Source organism: Stegostoma tigrinum, chromosome 30 (genome assembly GCF_030684315.1).
Source record: "Stegostoma tigrinum isolate sSteTig4 chromosome 30, sSteTig4.hap1, whole genome shotgun sequence".
Taxonomy (NCBI): domain Eukaryota; kingdom Metazoa; phylum Chordata; class Chondrichthyes; order Orectolobiformes; family Stegostomatidae; genus Stegostoma; species Stegostoma tigrinum.
This window is the reverse complement of record NC_081383.1, coordinates 4,900,352-4,917,531: the sequence shown is the minus strand read 5'-3', so window position 1 is coordinate 4,917,531 and position 17,180 is coordinate 4,900,352. Positions and strand designations below refer to the sequence as shown.

Below are 17,180 nucleotides of genomic sequence, written 5' to 3'. Positions count from 1 at the left end.
GGGGGGTTGGGGGGTTGCTGCTGAGAACCTCTGGAGTTTACAGCTATCTGTCATGTGTGAAAAGGAATGGATTTGGTGGAATTCTGGGATCTTGGAGGGATCCAGCTGCTACAGGGTTCTAATATCTAAGCTTGCTATTGGACCTAGCCTACTTCTCAATTCACCTTCTCTGTTCACCTAATATCTTCACCTTTTGTTCTTGCATCACCATTGTGCGCCCTGGCCATTCACCTAGATTTCACGACAGGTTCTAAAGATAACCTGCAGTGTAAATGTGGTCAGGCCGTGTTTCCTGTTTGTTTATCATTGAATACGTTTTTTCTCTGGTGTGACAGGTGCTGGTTACTTGAATACCCACATCTCACCAGGGATGCTGGTCACCCCTGGTAACCTTAACAGAACTGTGGCAACAAGGTCCCCGACCCCTGTGAACCTTGGGCCTGAGAACCGCAGAAGTGAAATGCACACAGTCTCAACTGGCTCCAGGAACATGGTCGCTTCACTGGTGAGAGTTTACTTTGGATTGATTAGTCACGTGTTGCTACATTTCAAGGTGACCGAAATTACAGTCATACAGCACAGAAACAGGCCCTTCGCCCCAACTTGTCCACGCTGACAAAGTTTCCTGAACTGAGCTACTCCCATTTGCCTGTGTTTGGCCAATATCCCTCCAAACCTTTCCTATCCGTGAACCTATCCGTACCCAAATGCCTTTTAACTGTTGTAATTGTACCTGCCTCTACCACCAGCTGGTTCCACTTATGCACCACCCTCTATGTGAAAACATTGCCCATCAGATCCTTTCCTTAAATCTTTCCTTTCTCAACTTAAACCTACGACCTCTAGTTTTGGACTCTTCTACTCTGGGGAAAAGACCTTGGCTATTCACCCTCTCTCGGCCCGTGATACAGTATTTTGAAAATCACTAAAAGGTCACCTGTTAGGCTCCTACACTCTAGGGGAAGTAAGTCCCAGCCTCTGCTTTATTAATCAAAGCTTTCAGTCTCAGTAACATCCTTCACAATGTTTCTTTGCCCCCTTTCCATTTTAATAACATCCTTCCTATAGCAGAGCAACTAGAATTGTATACAGTATTCCAAATCTGGCCTTACTAATGTCCTGTACAGCTGTAACATGACGTCCCAACTCCTGTACTCAATGCTCTGACCGATGAAGGCAAGTGTGCCAAATGCTGCTTTTACCATCCTGTCTACTTGTGACCCCATTTCAAGAAACTACGTACCTACACCCCTAGGCCTCTCTTCCCAACAACACTCTCCAGGGCTCTAACATTAACTGTGTGAGTCCTGTCCTGGGGACTGTTGTTGATGAGTAAGAAAGAGCATTACTTTGGGGCGGCACAGTGGCTCAGTGGTTAGCACTGCAGCCTCACAGCCCCAGGGACCCGGGTTCGATTCCAGCCTCGGGCGACTGTCTGTGTGGAGTTTGCACATTCTCCCCGTGTCTGCGTGGGTTTCCTCCGGGTGCTCCAGTTTCCTCCCACAGTCCAAAGATGTGCAGGCCAGGTGGCTCAGCCGTGCTAAATTGCCCGTAGTGTTCAGGGGTGTGAGTGGGTTATAGGGGGATGGGTCTGGGTGGGATGCTCCAAGGGGCAGTGTGGACTTGTTGGGCCAAAGGGGCTTGTTTCCACACTGTAGGGAATCTAATCTACACTGGATCTATTCCATGGTACATAGGAATGGAAACAAAGCAGTCAGGCTGCATCCAAGGAGAGAGGAAACAGAGCCAACGTTTCAGTGTGATCATCTCTCTCCAGACGTGGTAAAAATGAGAAATTTAACAATTTACAAACAAAATGCAGAGTGGGGGAACAGTTAGTGATAGGCCGGAGGATGGGAGTTACATCTGACCTGGAAGCTTTTGATGTCAGATTTCAAACTATTTCTCTCTCACTTGTGTAGGAAATAAATGTTGTGGCTTTTAAAGAATTTAATGTGCTAGTTTTAACTTTTAATAATTCTCTCACCAGAGAACGAATACATCAGCTCTACAGCCCACCTCACCGATGGTTACCATGGCAACTCCCAATCTGCCAGGCCATGGATTGGGGAGTTACTCTTCTGCACTGACTGGTTGGTACATTTGCTGCACTTTTTGTTCATTCATGGGATGTGTGTGTCACTGGCTGGATGAACATTTATTGCCTGTCCCTAGTTGCCCCTTGAGAAGGTGGTACTGATGTGTTTCTTGAACTGATGTTGTCCATGTGATGCAACACAATGCTGATAGGAAGAGAATTACAGGAAGTTGGCCATGCAACACTGAAAGAATGGTATTATACTTCTCATGAATGTTGATTAAGTGTGCTTTTAAACTATTCTTAGGATTATTCATTCCCAATATGCAGGCAGTAAGGATGATTAATGAAACCCCTCTAAGCTTTAGTGGGTCACTTCTTCTGTCTGTAGATATTTCTAATCATGCTGTTCAGGGATCTTACGTCACACCTCGGGAACAGTTAGGACTTGGATCTCGGCCTCCTAACCCCCAGAAGTAGGGACTGTGCCACACTAACTCTATGCTTAGAGAGCAGAGGCTCTGTGATTTGATTGTCCAAGACCTACATTGAGATGACTGTTCTCAGGTCGGACCAACAATAATGTGCTAGAACTTTTCGGTAACAAATTTCCGAGTTAAGCTGCTGACAGCGCCCCTTGTGGGATCTTGTGTGAGAAAGGTAAGGAATGAGAGGGAGGAAACTAGATGGAATGGCCCATTGTCAGTTCAGTTCAGTTAGCAGCATACTGACCTCTGACTCAGAATATTGAAAGCCCACTCATTAACCAGGGGATGTATTCTGGGCTGATGTTCCCACTGGCAGCACTAAGAGAGTGCTGCAGTATCAGAGATATGGTCTTTCAGACGACTTGTTAAACCAAGGCCTCCCCTATCTCCTCAGGTGAGCAGAAAAATACCTTCTGACACTTTTTAAACTCGAAGTAAGGGAGAAGTAAAGTTGCTTCAACACTATGCCTATCAAATGCTCCCAGGCATGTACAGCACAGAGACACAAGAGTGAAGTTACTTGTACTGTTTTAAACTGAGAGTAATGCTGTTTTTAATCTTTTCAACTGGAAGTAAAGCCCCCCAGATACTGTCGCCATCAAATGCTCCCAGGACAGGGACAGCACCAGGATCAGATACGGAGTGCAGCTCCCTCTGTTCTTTGAAATTTAAAAGTAAATGGAAAGCAACAAAGCAAAAACAGAAGTTGCTGGAAAAGCTCAGCAGGTCTGGCAGCATCTGTGAAGAAAAGATCAGTTGGCGTTTCAGGTCCAGTGACCCTTGTAAACCTTCCTAGACACTGTCAAATCAAACACGCCCTGGACAGAAACCGCACAGGGTTAGAAACAGAGTAAAGCTCTCTCTATACTGTACCCATCAAACACGCCCAGGACAGAGGCAGCATGGAGTTAGATATAGACCAAAGCTTCCTCTATGATATACCCATAACTGAGCTCTAAATTGAGAATATTTGTGTCCGGGGCCGGTCGTATGATTGTTTGTTCTTCATCACCGGTCCATTCTGCCTCACTAGAAATGAGGCAGCCAATTTGGGTACATCAAATCCCACAAAAGTATAATCTGTCGGATGTCCTAATTGTTGATTCATTCCCACTTGTGTATTCTTTAATGGTGTGAACCTTGTGCGAGGACCAAGGGTGAATGCATATCAGGTATTGGACCCTTACAACTAGAGAATAGCAAAAGCTGCTTCTTGTCATTCTGATCTGAAATAGAGCCTTCTGATGTGAGTGTAATGTAGCTGCTGCTGCTCACACTCTCTCATACTGGCCTATAAATAGCTTCTCAGAGACCAGAAAACACAGCTATAAGAGTTCCTTTGTGGCTACCTTTACTCTATGATGCTTTGAAACCTAGGTCTAAGAGGTGAGCACAAAACACGCATTGTCTTCAGACTATAATGTTAACGATTGTTGGATTCACTTAAGTGAATGATGTTCCTCGACTGATCAAGGATGGCTAGTTGCTTCTTGCTGCCACCTCGTGGTTGAATGTGGTTAAGGCAACCAGATGCCCTTTGGAAAAGGAGTTTATTGTACTAACCCTTGTACTTCCTCTGCCATTCAGTGAGATCAGTGCAAACACTCAGCCTCAGCTGTACTTCCCCATGTTGTCCTGACACTCCGTGTTTCCATTCATGTCCAGGAACCTATCAAACTTGATCTTGAACTCGCCCAGAGTCTAAGCATCTGCGACCCTCTGAGGTAGAGAATTTCAGAGACTCAGTGCTCTGAGTGAAAGGATTTTTTCCCCCCATCACAAAACCTAACAGGGGAAGGATGCCACTGAGTGACAGCAGGTTTTCTGAAAGGGGAGCGTGAATGGCCTGACGTCAAAGTCCCATATTGGAACCAATGACGTGGTCTTTAATCAAGAGAAATTAGGTCCTGTAAGCAGACGCTAGGGAGGGAATTGCAAGGCAGGACATTCCTTGCAATGGATCATTTCTGGACAAGCTGGGAACTGTACAGGTTGGACAGGTTACATCTGAACAGGAATGGGACCAACATCCTTTTTGATGTGGTTTATTAAGCTGTTGGGGAAGATTTAATTTAAATTGGTCAGGAATGGGATTGGGATCCAGACAAGTGGCTCGCAGGAGAGAGAAGCGACAATGGAATTAGATGTTAAAACGCGAGTAAGCGAATCTGAAAGCCTGAGGAAACGTAGGCTAGATAAGAAAGAAGTGGGTTTCACAAGGCCTGCGGAATGAGCCAGATGAGCTGAGAGCACAGTTAGACACAAAGGAGTACAAGATCTTAGCTATGACTAAGACCTGGCTGAAGATGGGCAGGATTGCCAGCTCAGCATTTCTGGTTATAGTGTGTACAGATGAGATAGAAAGGGGGCTAGATGAGGAGGGGAACTGCAGCATTGATGAAGAGGTCAATTATACAATTAATGATATTATGGAAGGGTCATCAAACGGAGAAGTGGAAAAACATAAAAGGTGCAAACGCCAAAATAAAGAAGTTACATCAATATCATGCCTTTCACAGTCAGTGAAGTATATTTTGCAATGCAGTCACTATTATAATCTGGGGGCATGTGCCAGCTGATTTTTGCAAAGCAAGATCCCAGTATGAAATAGTAGCTGGATCATCTGTTTGTTTTCTTGCTTGTTGAGCAATAAATATTGACAAGTCAGCATGAAGAGCTCCCTGATCTCCAGAAACATAGAAACTAGGAGCAGGACCAGGCCATTCGGCCCTTCGAGCTTGCTCCACCATTCATTATGATCGGGGCTGACCCATGTCTCATTCCTCAATTTTCTTTCAGTCCTGGCCATTGGACCTTTTACATCCACCTGAAAGGGCTAAAGGTCTCTCTGATAAACATGTCCTGTGAAAGCCGACACCTCAGACAGTGCAGCATTCCTTTAGCACCTGCACTGGGAGATGGACCGGGGTGGTGGGAGGTGGTGTCAGCATCACTGTCTGCGGTGGATCTTGAACCCTGGGTATTCTCACTCAGATACAGGAGGAGCACTGGCTGAATTCACTGATACTGATTCAGTTAATAGAATCTCATAATCCAGCAGGAGGTCATTCAGCCCTTTTTGTCTGTGCTAGCTCTTTGACAGAGGCAGTCAGTGAGTCCAATTCCTTTCCCCTTTCTCCATTGCTGTACACGTCTTTCTTTATCAAGTGTTTCCCTTTCAAAAGGTTCCTATTGAATTTGCTCCTCCAGGCATATTCCACCTATTTGAAAGTTCTTTCAACCTTAATTTCATTCTGGTTCAATTAAATGTCACTTTTGTTTTCCTGTTCCCTGTTAATGTGCAGGTTACACACTTAACGACAACGCCTCTGTCTCTGCGTACAACTCACCAGGTGGTACCCATCAGGAGCAGACTGCTATTTGGCCACTGCGGCAGCACCACCAGCCGCACCAGGCTGATCTTCAGTCTTCAGCACACTCCCATCTGGGGTAAGTCAGACACATCCTCTTGATTGCCTGTAGGCACGCAGCATGCTGTACATCCATGATCCAGACGTGGACAGGTACCTGCCTGAGAACGTACTTCCAAAAGCCTGTTTTTGTAGCAGACAGCAACTAAACAAGTAATGGAGCATTGCGTTCAGTTCTGGGCACCTTATTTAAGGAAGGACATTACAGCCCTGGAGACAGTTTGAAGGAGATTTCCCAGGAAATGAGGGATTCTAGAAAAAAGGAAAGGTTAGAGAAATTGGGCTTATGTTCCTTGGAGCAGAGAAGACTAAAATGTGAACTTATTGAGGTGTTTAAAATTGTGAACGAATTTGACAGGATGAAAAAGGAATTTCTATTTCCACTAGTTGATATGTCATTAACTAGGGGTCACAATTTCAAGATTGTCTGCAAGGGAGCTATGAATGAGATGAGGAGAAACTTGTTTACTTTGAGTAGTTAGGATTTGGAATGCATGGGGCCTGGGAGAATGGCAGAGGCAGGTTCTATGGGAGGTTTCGAAAGAGAGCTGGATCTGTATTTGAAAGGGATGAAGTTAGAGGGCTGTGGAGATGGGACTAGCTGGGTAGCTCTTTCAGGAGCTAGCTGACAATGAGTCAGATGGCCTCCTTCTGTATTGTAAAATTCTACCTCCACAAACTGTCACAAATACATATCATCATGAAATCTACACTATCTGCTCCCAATAATATTTTTTAAAATTTATTCACGGGATGTGGGCTTGATTGTCTGGGCCAGCATTAATTGCCCATTTCTACTTGCCCCATGCATTTATCTCCAACTGACCTTTCAGAGGCTAAATTCTTCAGCAACTTGCATTGAATTTGCAGAACCCCAGCTCTGTGTGTGTTTGTGTGTGTGTGTCCTGTGATGTTCGGGTGAGATTGCCGGAGAATTGTCCCGAGCACCAGCTGAAGCTGTAACCAGACCTGATAAATGCTACTTCTGATTTTTAACATGAAACTATCAGGGCTTGAGTGAAAGCATTGTTACATTTATCTTCTGCTTTTTGCACCTCAATAAGACTGAACTTGAAAATTGTGCATGGAACACGTCTGACCCACTGATAATCACACTGCATTCGCTATCATCACCTACAGTCTGCATGGTCATGGTCCTGCAGCCCAGTACTTGCCAAGCCAGTCCCTGCTGTGACCCTATGCTCAGGCTTGAAAATCGTCATGATCCCTCAGTAAGAACTGAGGGGGTGGGGGTCTGTTACAGCAGGGGCACAGTTTTTATAACTCAGTCAGAACCTGATGAAAGACCTTGGTTCCTTGGGGATATGGGTTGAGTAGATTAGGATTATTTTCATTAGAAAGACGGAGATTGAGGGGGGACCTGATTGAGGTCTACAAAATCGTGAGGGGTATAGACAGGGTGGATAGCAAAAAGCTTTTTCCCCAGAGTGGGGGACTCAATTACTAGGGGCCATGAATTCAAAGTGAGAGGAGGAAAGTTTAAGGGAGATATGTGTGGAAAGTTCTTTACACAGAGGGCGGTGGGTGCCTGGAGCGTGTTGCCAGCGGAGGTGGTAGACGCAGACACGATAGTATCTTCTAAGATATATTTGGACAGGTACATGGACGGGCAGGGAGCAAATGGACACAGACCCTTAGAAAATAGATGACAGATTTAGACAGAGGATCTTGATCGGCGCAGGCTCAGAGGGCCGAAGGGCCTGTTCCTCTGCTGTAATTTTCTTTGTTCTTCTTTGGGTTCGAGTCCCACTGAGGGCAGAGGGTGACACTTAAATTTGGTAAAGAGAGTCTGGAATTTAAATGGTTTTATTTTACAGTTTATTGAAATAAATTTAATGCTTATATATTAAATAGCTGGAATTTAAAAGATAGCTTAATTACAACCGTGTAAATGCTGTTGCTTGCTGTAAAAGTCTGTGTCATTAATGTCCTTCAGAAAGGAGAACTGCCATCCTTACACGGTCTGGCCTACAAGTGTGGCGATTTAAAGATTAGGGTCATGTTTTTAAAGTGAGAGGAGAAAGATTTTAAGATAGGAGGGGCAGTTTTCTTTTACACAGTGGTCCATGTGAGGAATGAACTTCCAGAGAAAGGCACAGTCACAGCGTTGAAAAGACATTTAGATAAATACATGAATAAGAAGTGTTTGGAGGGATATGGGCCAAGTGCAAGCAGATGGGATGGGTTCAGTTTGGGACTATGTTCGGCGCGGACTGGTTGGAGCAAAGGGTCTGTTTCTGTGCTGTATGACTCTAAGTGACTCCAGGGCCTGAACAATGCATTGGTGCTCATCTATGCTCTGAGCTGGTCGAGTTAGCCATTCAGTGCATGGGTAATTAAGGATGGTCAATAAATGCTGGCCTTGCTAGCGATTGTCTGTATCCCATTAACTTTAAAAGAAAAATCCTGGATGATAGATGTTACAGAGCCACTGACATGCAGGGATAGGGATGACAGATGAGCAAGTTATTGTGAACACAGGTCTCCTGTCATGTAATGCTACAACCTGCAATAGCAGTCACATTGAGTAGGCATGTACCCCCTTCAGTAGCAAAGATTTAAGAGGTTTATAACCAAAGTGTTCAGGATGTTTACAGAAGTGAATAGGGTCAATAGAGACAAATTATTTCCTGTGAGAAGGGTTCTCACAACAAGATGAGAGCTGTAATGAGAGCCACGCCTTTCAAAACAGACCCATGCAAGTGTTCTAGAAATCTGAAACTCTATACCCCAAAGGTTGATGGAGCTCAATGGAAATATCAAAATTTAGGAGATTAATCCCCTCCCAGATAAAATTGTATAAATGGGGTTATGGAAGTAATAATGAGTGAATGGAGTTAACTTTTATATGTCAACCACACCCTAATCTTTCTTTGCCTTTCTCTCTCTCTCAACCCCAATAGGGTTATTGGTAACTCCCACCTGAGCCAAAGCTCCAACCTGGCCTTGCCTACCTTTCAAGCAGTGAGCGTCAAATCGGAACGCGCCTCCCCCCACAGCGATGCCGGAGGTGGAGGGGGTGGGGGTGGTGCCAGCGGAATGTTCCAGCACCACGAGGGACGCTTGGGGCTCAGTGGGCTGGACAGCCCCTGTGAAGAGCCCAAGGATTACGCCAAGGGTTACCAGTGCCCCATTGTGTTGACCAGGCCCCTGGCCAGAGACGAGGACAGCCTCGGGGCCAAGCGGATGCGCCTTGTGGACGGCTGGCAGAGATGACTCCCTGTGGTTAAGCCATTTCAATGAGAAACTGGTGGAGGAAGCTCCTGGATCTCGCTTTTGTATTTTTTTTTGCAGTTATTCCTGCGCTCTTTATCACAGGGGCCAGGAATTAGTTCACGTTGAATCTGTAACCCTTTGAGAACCACTTGTCTGAGGGCGGGGGGGTGCAGAGGAACAGGACAAGAGGTTTGTTCCTCCCCTCCCCCGCCCCTGCTTCTCTGCCCAGAATCCAGGCTGGTTTGAGGCCTTCACTCAGGCTTCTGTCATTGTGTTTCTGTCTACAGGTTGTTTTGTTTTAAATTCCTTCTCCTGCCCTTCCTCCTTCAGTTCTGCAGAAACCCTGGGTAGATGCGTGCTCTGTGCCTTCCTCCTGTTTGTGTGGTGATTTCTATTTGACCCATGAATGGTCCTGAGCTCAGTTCCTGCCTGAAGGAGGAAGGGAGACCCAGACAGGACAGGATAGGGCAAGCACTGAGTGTGCGTGGTTGGCCTGGATGCTGGGGGCCCTGTTAATGTGCAGCCGAAGTGGCCAGCTCTCACCTGTATAATGGCAGGCTGTTTGGCTCTAAGTGGCATCACAGTCATGCACACTCCTCTTTTTTCCTGCTGTGATGGGATATGGGTGTCGCAGGCTGGGCCAGCATTTATTGCCCATCCCTAGCTACCCTTGAGAAGGTGGTGAGGAGCTGCCTCCTTGAACCGCTACAGCCCATGTGCTGTAGGTTGACCCGCAATGCCTTTTAGGGAGGGAATTCCAGGATTTTGACCCAGGGAGACTGAAAGAATGTTGATATATTTCCACATCAGGATGGTGAGTAGTTCAGAGTGAAACTTGAATGTGGTATTATATCTGCTGCCCTTATCCTGTTGGGTGGTAAAAGGTAGTGGGGTTTGGAATGCTGGTCAATGAGTTGTTTCTGCACTTTCACTGACCTCTATCCACACACGTAGAGTGGATAGTGAACAATAATGTGGAACAAGGACATAGGCTCAGCTTCCATTCTTTGCCCTGTAAGGTTGTGAGGTGGAATGTAGTATCCCAGCTATAACAGTATGTGGATTATTGTGTTCAGAAATCATGGATGGAAAGGATACATTTTTATCACCAAACAATGGGTGTGGGCTGTAAGTCACCCACAGCCCTGCAAAGATCAGGAAGTTATTTTTGCTTGCCTCACCTTCGCTTGTTTTGTACCAAGGGAAAGCATTAACCTGGGCAAGACTGACGGTGCTATGGTGTCTGGCTGTTCAGAGAGGAGTTGAGGGTTGACAAGGAAATGCAACTGAAAGTAGATGCCATTGAATGGATGTTGTCAATCCCTAACAAATCATTGTCAATCCTTCACCCAGCAGATATGTCTCATATTGACAAGGGAAGGTAGAGATTAATTGAATCAAGTTACCGGGTGGGAATCCTTACGGATTTGGCGCTTTGTACCTGTTTTGATATTGTTCCTCACTGTCTTCGGAGAGTCAAATTGGGTAGGATGTGAAAACACTGTTACAGTTGATCCTGTCAGGCCATGTGGATTAAAATGGCCGTTGGTTAGATATAAATATGGTGTGTTTTGTCATTTGTTACATTTTTAGGGGTTGGCTTGCTCAGTTGGCTAAACTGCTGGTTAGTGATGCCAACAGCATCAGTTCAGTTCCTGCAGCAGCTGAGATCATCACGAAGGACTCTCCTTCTTGACCTCTTCCCCTCGGCTGAGGTGTGGTGACTTCAGGTTGAATGACCACCCATCATCTCTGTCTAATGAAAGAGCAATTCTATGGTCTGGTAGGACTGTGGCAACTTTATTAATCACAGATTGAAAATGGACTTCTGTAAGCCCCGGGTATCTTAAAATAGAATGCAATGACCCAGCTCCAAGTTTTCCAGCTTTTCCCGAATTGCAGTGGGAATGTATCACAGGTTCTCCGTGTTCCTGAATATCTGGGTCTTGAAGGGTTAAAATGCCCCTGGTTTCAAATGGGAGACCGTTCCTTTGTTAAATATTGTTCTGTTTTATATTTTAAAAGTGAAGTTTTTTCGCAGTGCGAATAGATTTGTGTCACTTTTTTCTCTGTTGTGTGAGACCTGTTTAAAGGTGGGGATTTGGGGTTAAGGGGAAAGTATGTGGCAAACCCTAACCCTCTGTGCATTCAGAGAGTGCGTGCTTGTGTTACTGTTTTGTCACCAGAATGCATTTGTCCAAGTGACACAATGCTTTCTTTAACATATTTGTGCTCTGTAAACACAAGGCAGCTTATCAGACGTATTTAAGAACAATTCCCTTCATTCCCCTTTCTCTACTTTTACGTCCCTTGTCCCTCCACTCCCTTCTTTTGCACTCTCCTTTCTCCCCTTCATCTCTCACTTTCCTTCCTTTCTCTCTCTGTCTCCTGTTCCTACCTTTTCCCTCTCTTCCCTTTTTCTCCCCGCAACTCCCCTCTGCACCCCAATAATTAAGAGACAGTTCCTTGTCAAGAGCCCAGCGCCAGTGAGAAAGTAATGATTCAGTGCGGCTTACCCTTAGAAATTCTCATCGGTCGATATAAGCATCAAATATGTATTTGTTAGAGGGAAAGTCAGTATGTTACCAATGACTTGGTATCTTTTAATTGAAGGGTTTCAGTTAATTTTTCCAGAATATAAGAAAACTTTAGTGGTCAGACCATGATCCCTTGCCACTGTACCAAACCCATCTTAAAGCTAACTTCAGGACAGCATTGAACATAGATGAAAGTCTTTTGATCTCAGAAAAATAGGATGTTTGTAACTTCACTGAATTGTCTAGCTCTGAATTGGAGATGATATTGGTCAAGGGAAACCATATATTGAAATAAACTGAACAAAAAATTGGCCATTATTGCTGAAAGTTACAGGACTCTGAGAGACGTCAGTACTTATCGTTTTATTTATAATGGGAGTTACTTGAGGTGTGCTGCGAACTCTGTGCATTGAATTTCAGTCTTACTTTTTATATTTGAAGCCTGTCAAAAAGAGCACACTTCTTTTATTTATCTGCAATGTCCTTTATCTGCATTTGGTGTCATCTCCGTCCCTTGATGTTGTTCGTGCTGTCATTCCCTGATAAAATTGATCCATTGGGAAGCTCTCCTAGAACCTTCCCCCATCTTTGGACAATGTGCAAGAGCAACTTTATGGCCAAATTCAATCTCTGTTTGATTTCCAAACTCTTTGTTGCTCCCTCCAGCGCTGCTTTTCCAATCAATGATCCTTTAACTTTCCTCTCTTTTTCCTCCTCAGCTCCAAATCTCCTGCCATACCCAGTCTTCCCCTTCCCTGAATCTTCACTGACGAGACAAAGACTCATCATAAAGTCACAGAATCAAATCCTTCCAAACAGTAAAGCCTTACATATCTCCCAGTCTCCCTCTCATCTGTCCATAGACTCGCAAGCTTGCTGTCATCCAACCATTGTTCTTGGTTTGCTTCATCTTGACTGATGTGCTACTCATTAATAAACTGAACCAGGTATTCATGAGAATCTTCTTTACCCCAGACAGTGGCAAGAATGTGGAACTTGCTCTCACAAATAGAGATGAATAGCATTAGGTGGTTGCTTAATTAAACATGAGCGAGAAAGGAACAGGGATGTGGATTGGGTTAAATGAAGAGAGGGTTGGTGCAGATCATCAACACCAGAATGGACTGGTTGGTCTAAATGGCCAGTTTCAGTACCGTGAATGCTTCTGAATTTTATTGGTGCCCTACCATTGAGAATCTTCACCCTGGATTCCCAATTTTCAAAATTAAACATTGTGAAAACCATAAATCGATTGTAATGAAAGAAATCCTCAGACTTGGTTCCTGTAATTGAGGGCTGACTTGCCTGAAGGGAGAAACTGTAGATTTTTGATCCTGATGATTAGTCCACAGGGGAAGAGTGCAATAAGACGCAGGTTGTAATACAGCATTGGGTGCGATGGATCCTCAAGTGTGACAGAGATTAATTGTAATAAGGCTTTGGTTGCAAGGGGAAGTGGAGCAGTTGGTGCAGTGAGGCAATGATGGATTGTGATGGGACATGAGCCCAATGCCATTCCAAGGACACTGACTGTAGAGGAGCTTCAGTATGGTAGGAAGGGTTATGTCCTACAGAAGTTGTTACAGGTGATTTCCCAGTCAGTCGATAAGCATTTTCCCTGCAATGAAGTACACATGTTGCCTGTGTCACTGATTGGAACATATTGTTAGGCTATGAGAGATGTCAAAGTAAACGGGTCGAGTCAGATATATACCTGGAGATTTAATCATACGGTCTTTCAGCGCCAAACATCCCACCCAGTTCTGAGGAAGGGTCACCAGACCTGAAATGTTAACTCTGTTTTCTCCTCCACAGATGCCACTAGACCTGCTGAGCTTTTCCAGCAACTTTGTTTTTGTCCCACCCAGTCACATAGTCTTATTTTTCAACTCCATTTTTTTAATTACTAATGAACAAGCATTTTTAAAAAGTGTGTGTTTTTATATTACTGTATTTATTTTAGTTCCTGCTGTAATTAAGCTTCCAGGTTTTGCTTGCAGCAGTGTCCAGGAGATTGTCCTCTTATTCCTGGTGATTCCAGGCCAGTTCTGGACAGTTGGCATCAGCTGATACATCATGACACATGCAGCTCTGCAATTGTTGACGACAGTCACCCTGCACCAGCCTTTAATGGACTGAAGGGTTAGGACACATGCCAGCACAATACAGAACCATCCCAGGGACTGTTTGATTGGTTTGGTTGAACGTGAGACAGGTCAATATCCTCACAACAAGGAGTTGTCTTTAATTTCTAGAATAAAGCCCAACTAATTAGGTCTTGTTTTTAAAGCTACAATGAGTAGCTGTCACTCCTACTGGTCTAAACTTGCCACCTTTTGGGGCGAAGTGGGTCATTATGTAATATCATTTTACAAGGTCCTTTCAGATGTTACAAGCATTGATCCATTTTATCACACAGACATCCATTCTTCTCTCTCCCTCTTCCCCCCCCCTTTGTCCCTCTCTCTCTCTCTCTCTCTTTGTTTTACAATGCCTGGTGACTTGGTGTGGCAAACACTTCCTAGTAACTCGAGCTACAAGCTTGATGGGGGAGCAGGGGGCACAAGGAGGGAGTAGTGCTACAGGCTGGTGAGGAGAGTGTCAGGCACAAGAGAGAATGTGTGACGGTTCTGGGGGACAGGATGATGGACCTTGAAGAGAGGTTGCCCCCTCGGTGCTTAATGTGTGATGGGCTGTGGGAGAACAGAGCAAAAGATGTTGCGTTAAAAATTGGGGACCATGCAACGTTTGAAATGTACACAACGTGGGAGAGTGAGGTGTATCTATGCTGGAAATGAGAGGATCGGATAATCGTGAATGTAATTCCGAGATGATATCCAGTGCTCAGGGAGGGTTAATGGACTGGGGTCCTTTTTTTTTCAGTTTACTAACAACCATTAACTTAAAAAGAAAGAAAATTGATGCAGAGGAGTCTGTACTACTCATCCTTCACTCCGCCAATAATTTGAATGAAGCTACGGTCTCTCAGGGGTTCTCTCCACGCTCAGTGAAGTTGGGTTATACTGCCTGTCCAAAGTTGTGTTTTTTGCTGATGTGCCATTTAAGAATGTTCCAGATCTTTCCAGAAGTCTCTGCATAATTGACTTTAGAGATTTCACTTGAATATTGCAGTGTCATCTTTCTTTTCCAACCCTTGACCCACACCACGGGCTTGTACATAAAGAAGGAGGTGAAATTCTCCAGGGAAAAGTGCTGTTGTCTTTTATTAAGTTAACTTAAAACAAATAAAAGTTCTTATAATTCTTTTGTGTATGCCATTGTCATCCTTGAAGCAAAATTGGGCAAGATGAGGGGGTGGCGGGTGTGGGGGAATGGATCACAGAACCTGACACTTGCAACAAAAGCATAAAACTGCTGGCAATGTTTAAGCAACTTAATTAGCGCCTGGTGAGTGAATCCCTACAGTGCAGATAGAGGTCATTCGGTCCATTGGGTCTGCACCCACCCTCCAAAAAGCATCCCACCTTATCCCTGTTGGAGTCCTTTTAAGCCTCAGCTTCCTGATTGCAAGAGGACAGGTTTGACTTGTCACCAACGCCATTCATTCATCTTGAGAATGACAACTGGCATTTATATAGTAAGCTTAACTTGGACAAAACACCATACGGCAGTTCTACATCATTTGATAAAGCTTTGATGCAATACACTGAGGTACTTAGATAGATCCTTTTATTTTTTTTGGGATGTGAGCGTTGTTGGCAAGATCAGTATTAACCCATCCCTATTTGCCCTTGAACCAAATTAATTGCTCGGCCATCTCAAAGGCAGCAAAGCATCAACTGCATGGTTACAGATCTGGAGTCAGGTGTAGGTCAGACTGGGTACGTACAGCAGATTTCCTTTCCTAAAGGGCCTGAGTAAGCCAGTTAGGTTTTTATTAACAATTAAAGGCAGTTTAATGGTTCATTACTGAAACTAGTTTTATAATCCAAATTTAGTAATTGATATTTTTAAAAGGTCCACCAGCGGCCATAATGGAAAGTGGACCCATGTCCCCAGGATTGGGCCTTGAGAGTATTAGATTCGATTTGATTCGATTAGATTCCCTACAGTGTGGAAACAGGCCCTTTGGCCCAACAAGTCCACACTGCCTCTTGAAGCATCCCACCCCGACCTATCCCCCTATAACCCACACACCCCTGAACACTACGGACAATTTATCATGGCCGATCCACCTAGCCTGCACATCTTTGGACTGTGGGAGGAAATCGGAGGAAACCCACGCAGACACGGGGAGAACGTGCAAACTCCGCACAGACAGTCGCCCAAGGCTGGAATCGAACCCGGGTCTCTGGCGCTGTGAGGCTGCAGTGCTAACCGCTGTTACTCCAGTGCCATTGCCACGACAATACCATCATGTCCCTTTTTGACCAGAAGGTTAAGGTCTGGAGCCTTAAAGGAGGCGAAGTGTAGCAAGATGGGAAGGACTGCCACAGGTTACCCGAGGCACACTTGTCAATGGTGTCACAACTAAAACCAGGAATGTGTAACATGGGCTTTCCCAAGATGCAGAACCCAAGTGGGATCGTGAACTAGAATTTTGCAGTCACAGGCTCTGAGGCACAGAAACCGCCATGGAGCTCTCACTGAGTTATAGCAGCTGTTCTCCCTCTTTAACAGATCCTCAGTCAGACAAGACTCATCATTTTCAGTTTTTTACTGAACAGTCACGACAATGTTAAAGCCTCAAAATTGGTTGTAGTGGGTAAATGGAAAGCCACTGGTGAGAAAGATGTCAATGACACCTGAACCGGTCCATTCCCAGGTGCTGCTTTGTGAATGAAATGCTCCTACAGGAATGCCCCCCCCACCCCCCCACCCCCAGATGTAAATGGGAGAAAGAGTAGATAGTTTGTTTTCATCTCTGTAGGTTATGGATGACTCAATTTGGTTTCAGATGTATTACTTTCAAATTCACATCTACAAGATGTGAACACCACAAAGCTATTATTAAGGATACAATAGCCCATCGTCCCTGATTAATCAGAAGGTCAGTCAGCGTGACTGTTGAGTGAGTGAGTATGACAGTCCAGCAGTCTGAAAGCTATAACTTCAGGTTCCACTCCAAAGGTTGACACATACTGTAGGCTTTCAGGGTGCAGTGCTGAGGAAGTGCTGCAATGTTGGAGGTGCCGTCTTTCAGCTAAGTGTTCTATCAACACCCTGTCAGATCCTAGAAATGAAGGTGCAAGGAAGGATTCCCCATTGGCTGGAGTATATGTGATCATCAAGCAAGATCATCACCCAATAAAGCAGATTATTCCAATCACCATCACGTTGCAGTTTACTGTGGACAAATCAGTTGCCACATCTACTATTCTGAAATGAGGCCTACACATCCAACCATACTTCGTCAGATGCTTCAGTACATCCTGAAACAGTAAAAGATGTCAAAATGCAAGTCTATCCCGCATGTAATAACAAAAAA

General features: G+C 44.8%; 1 protein-coding gene across 2 annotated transcripts in view; it reads left to right on the top strand.

The window, feature by feature from the left end:
- The window catches only part of mef2b (myocyte enhancer factor 2b), a 135,424-nt gene extending 120,483 nt beyond the window's left edge, over positions 1–14,941 (top strand). For both annotated transcript variants that reach the window (XM_048560102.2, XM_048560101.2), the window contains exons 7-10: positions 336–505; positions 1,991–2,093; positions 5,832–5,976; positions 8,882–14,941. In XM_048560102.2, the coding sequence (XP_048416059.1) occupies positions 336–505; positions 1,991–2,093; positions 5,832–5,976; positions 8,882–9,194 (731 nt within the window). In that variant the 3' untranslated portion in view covers positions 9,195–14,941. The remainder of the gene's footprint in view (positions 1–335; positions 506–1,990; positions 2,094–5,831; positions 5,977–8,881) is intronic.
- The last annotated feature ends 2,239 nt before the right edge of the window (positions 14,942–17,180 follow it).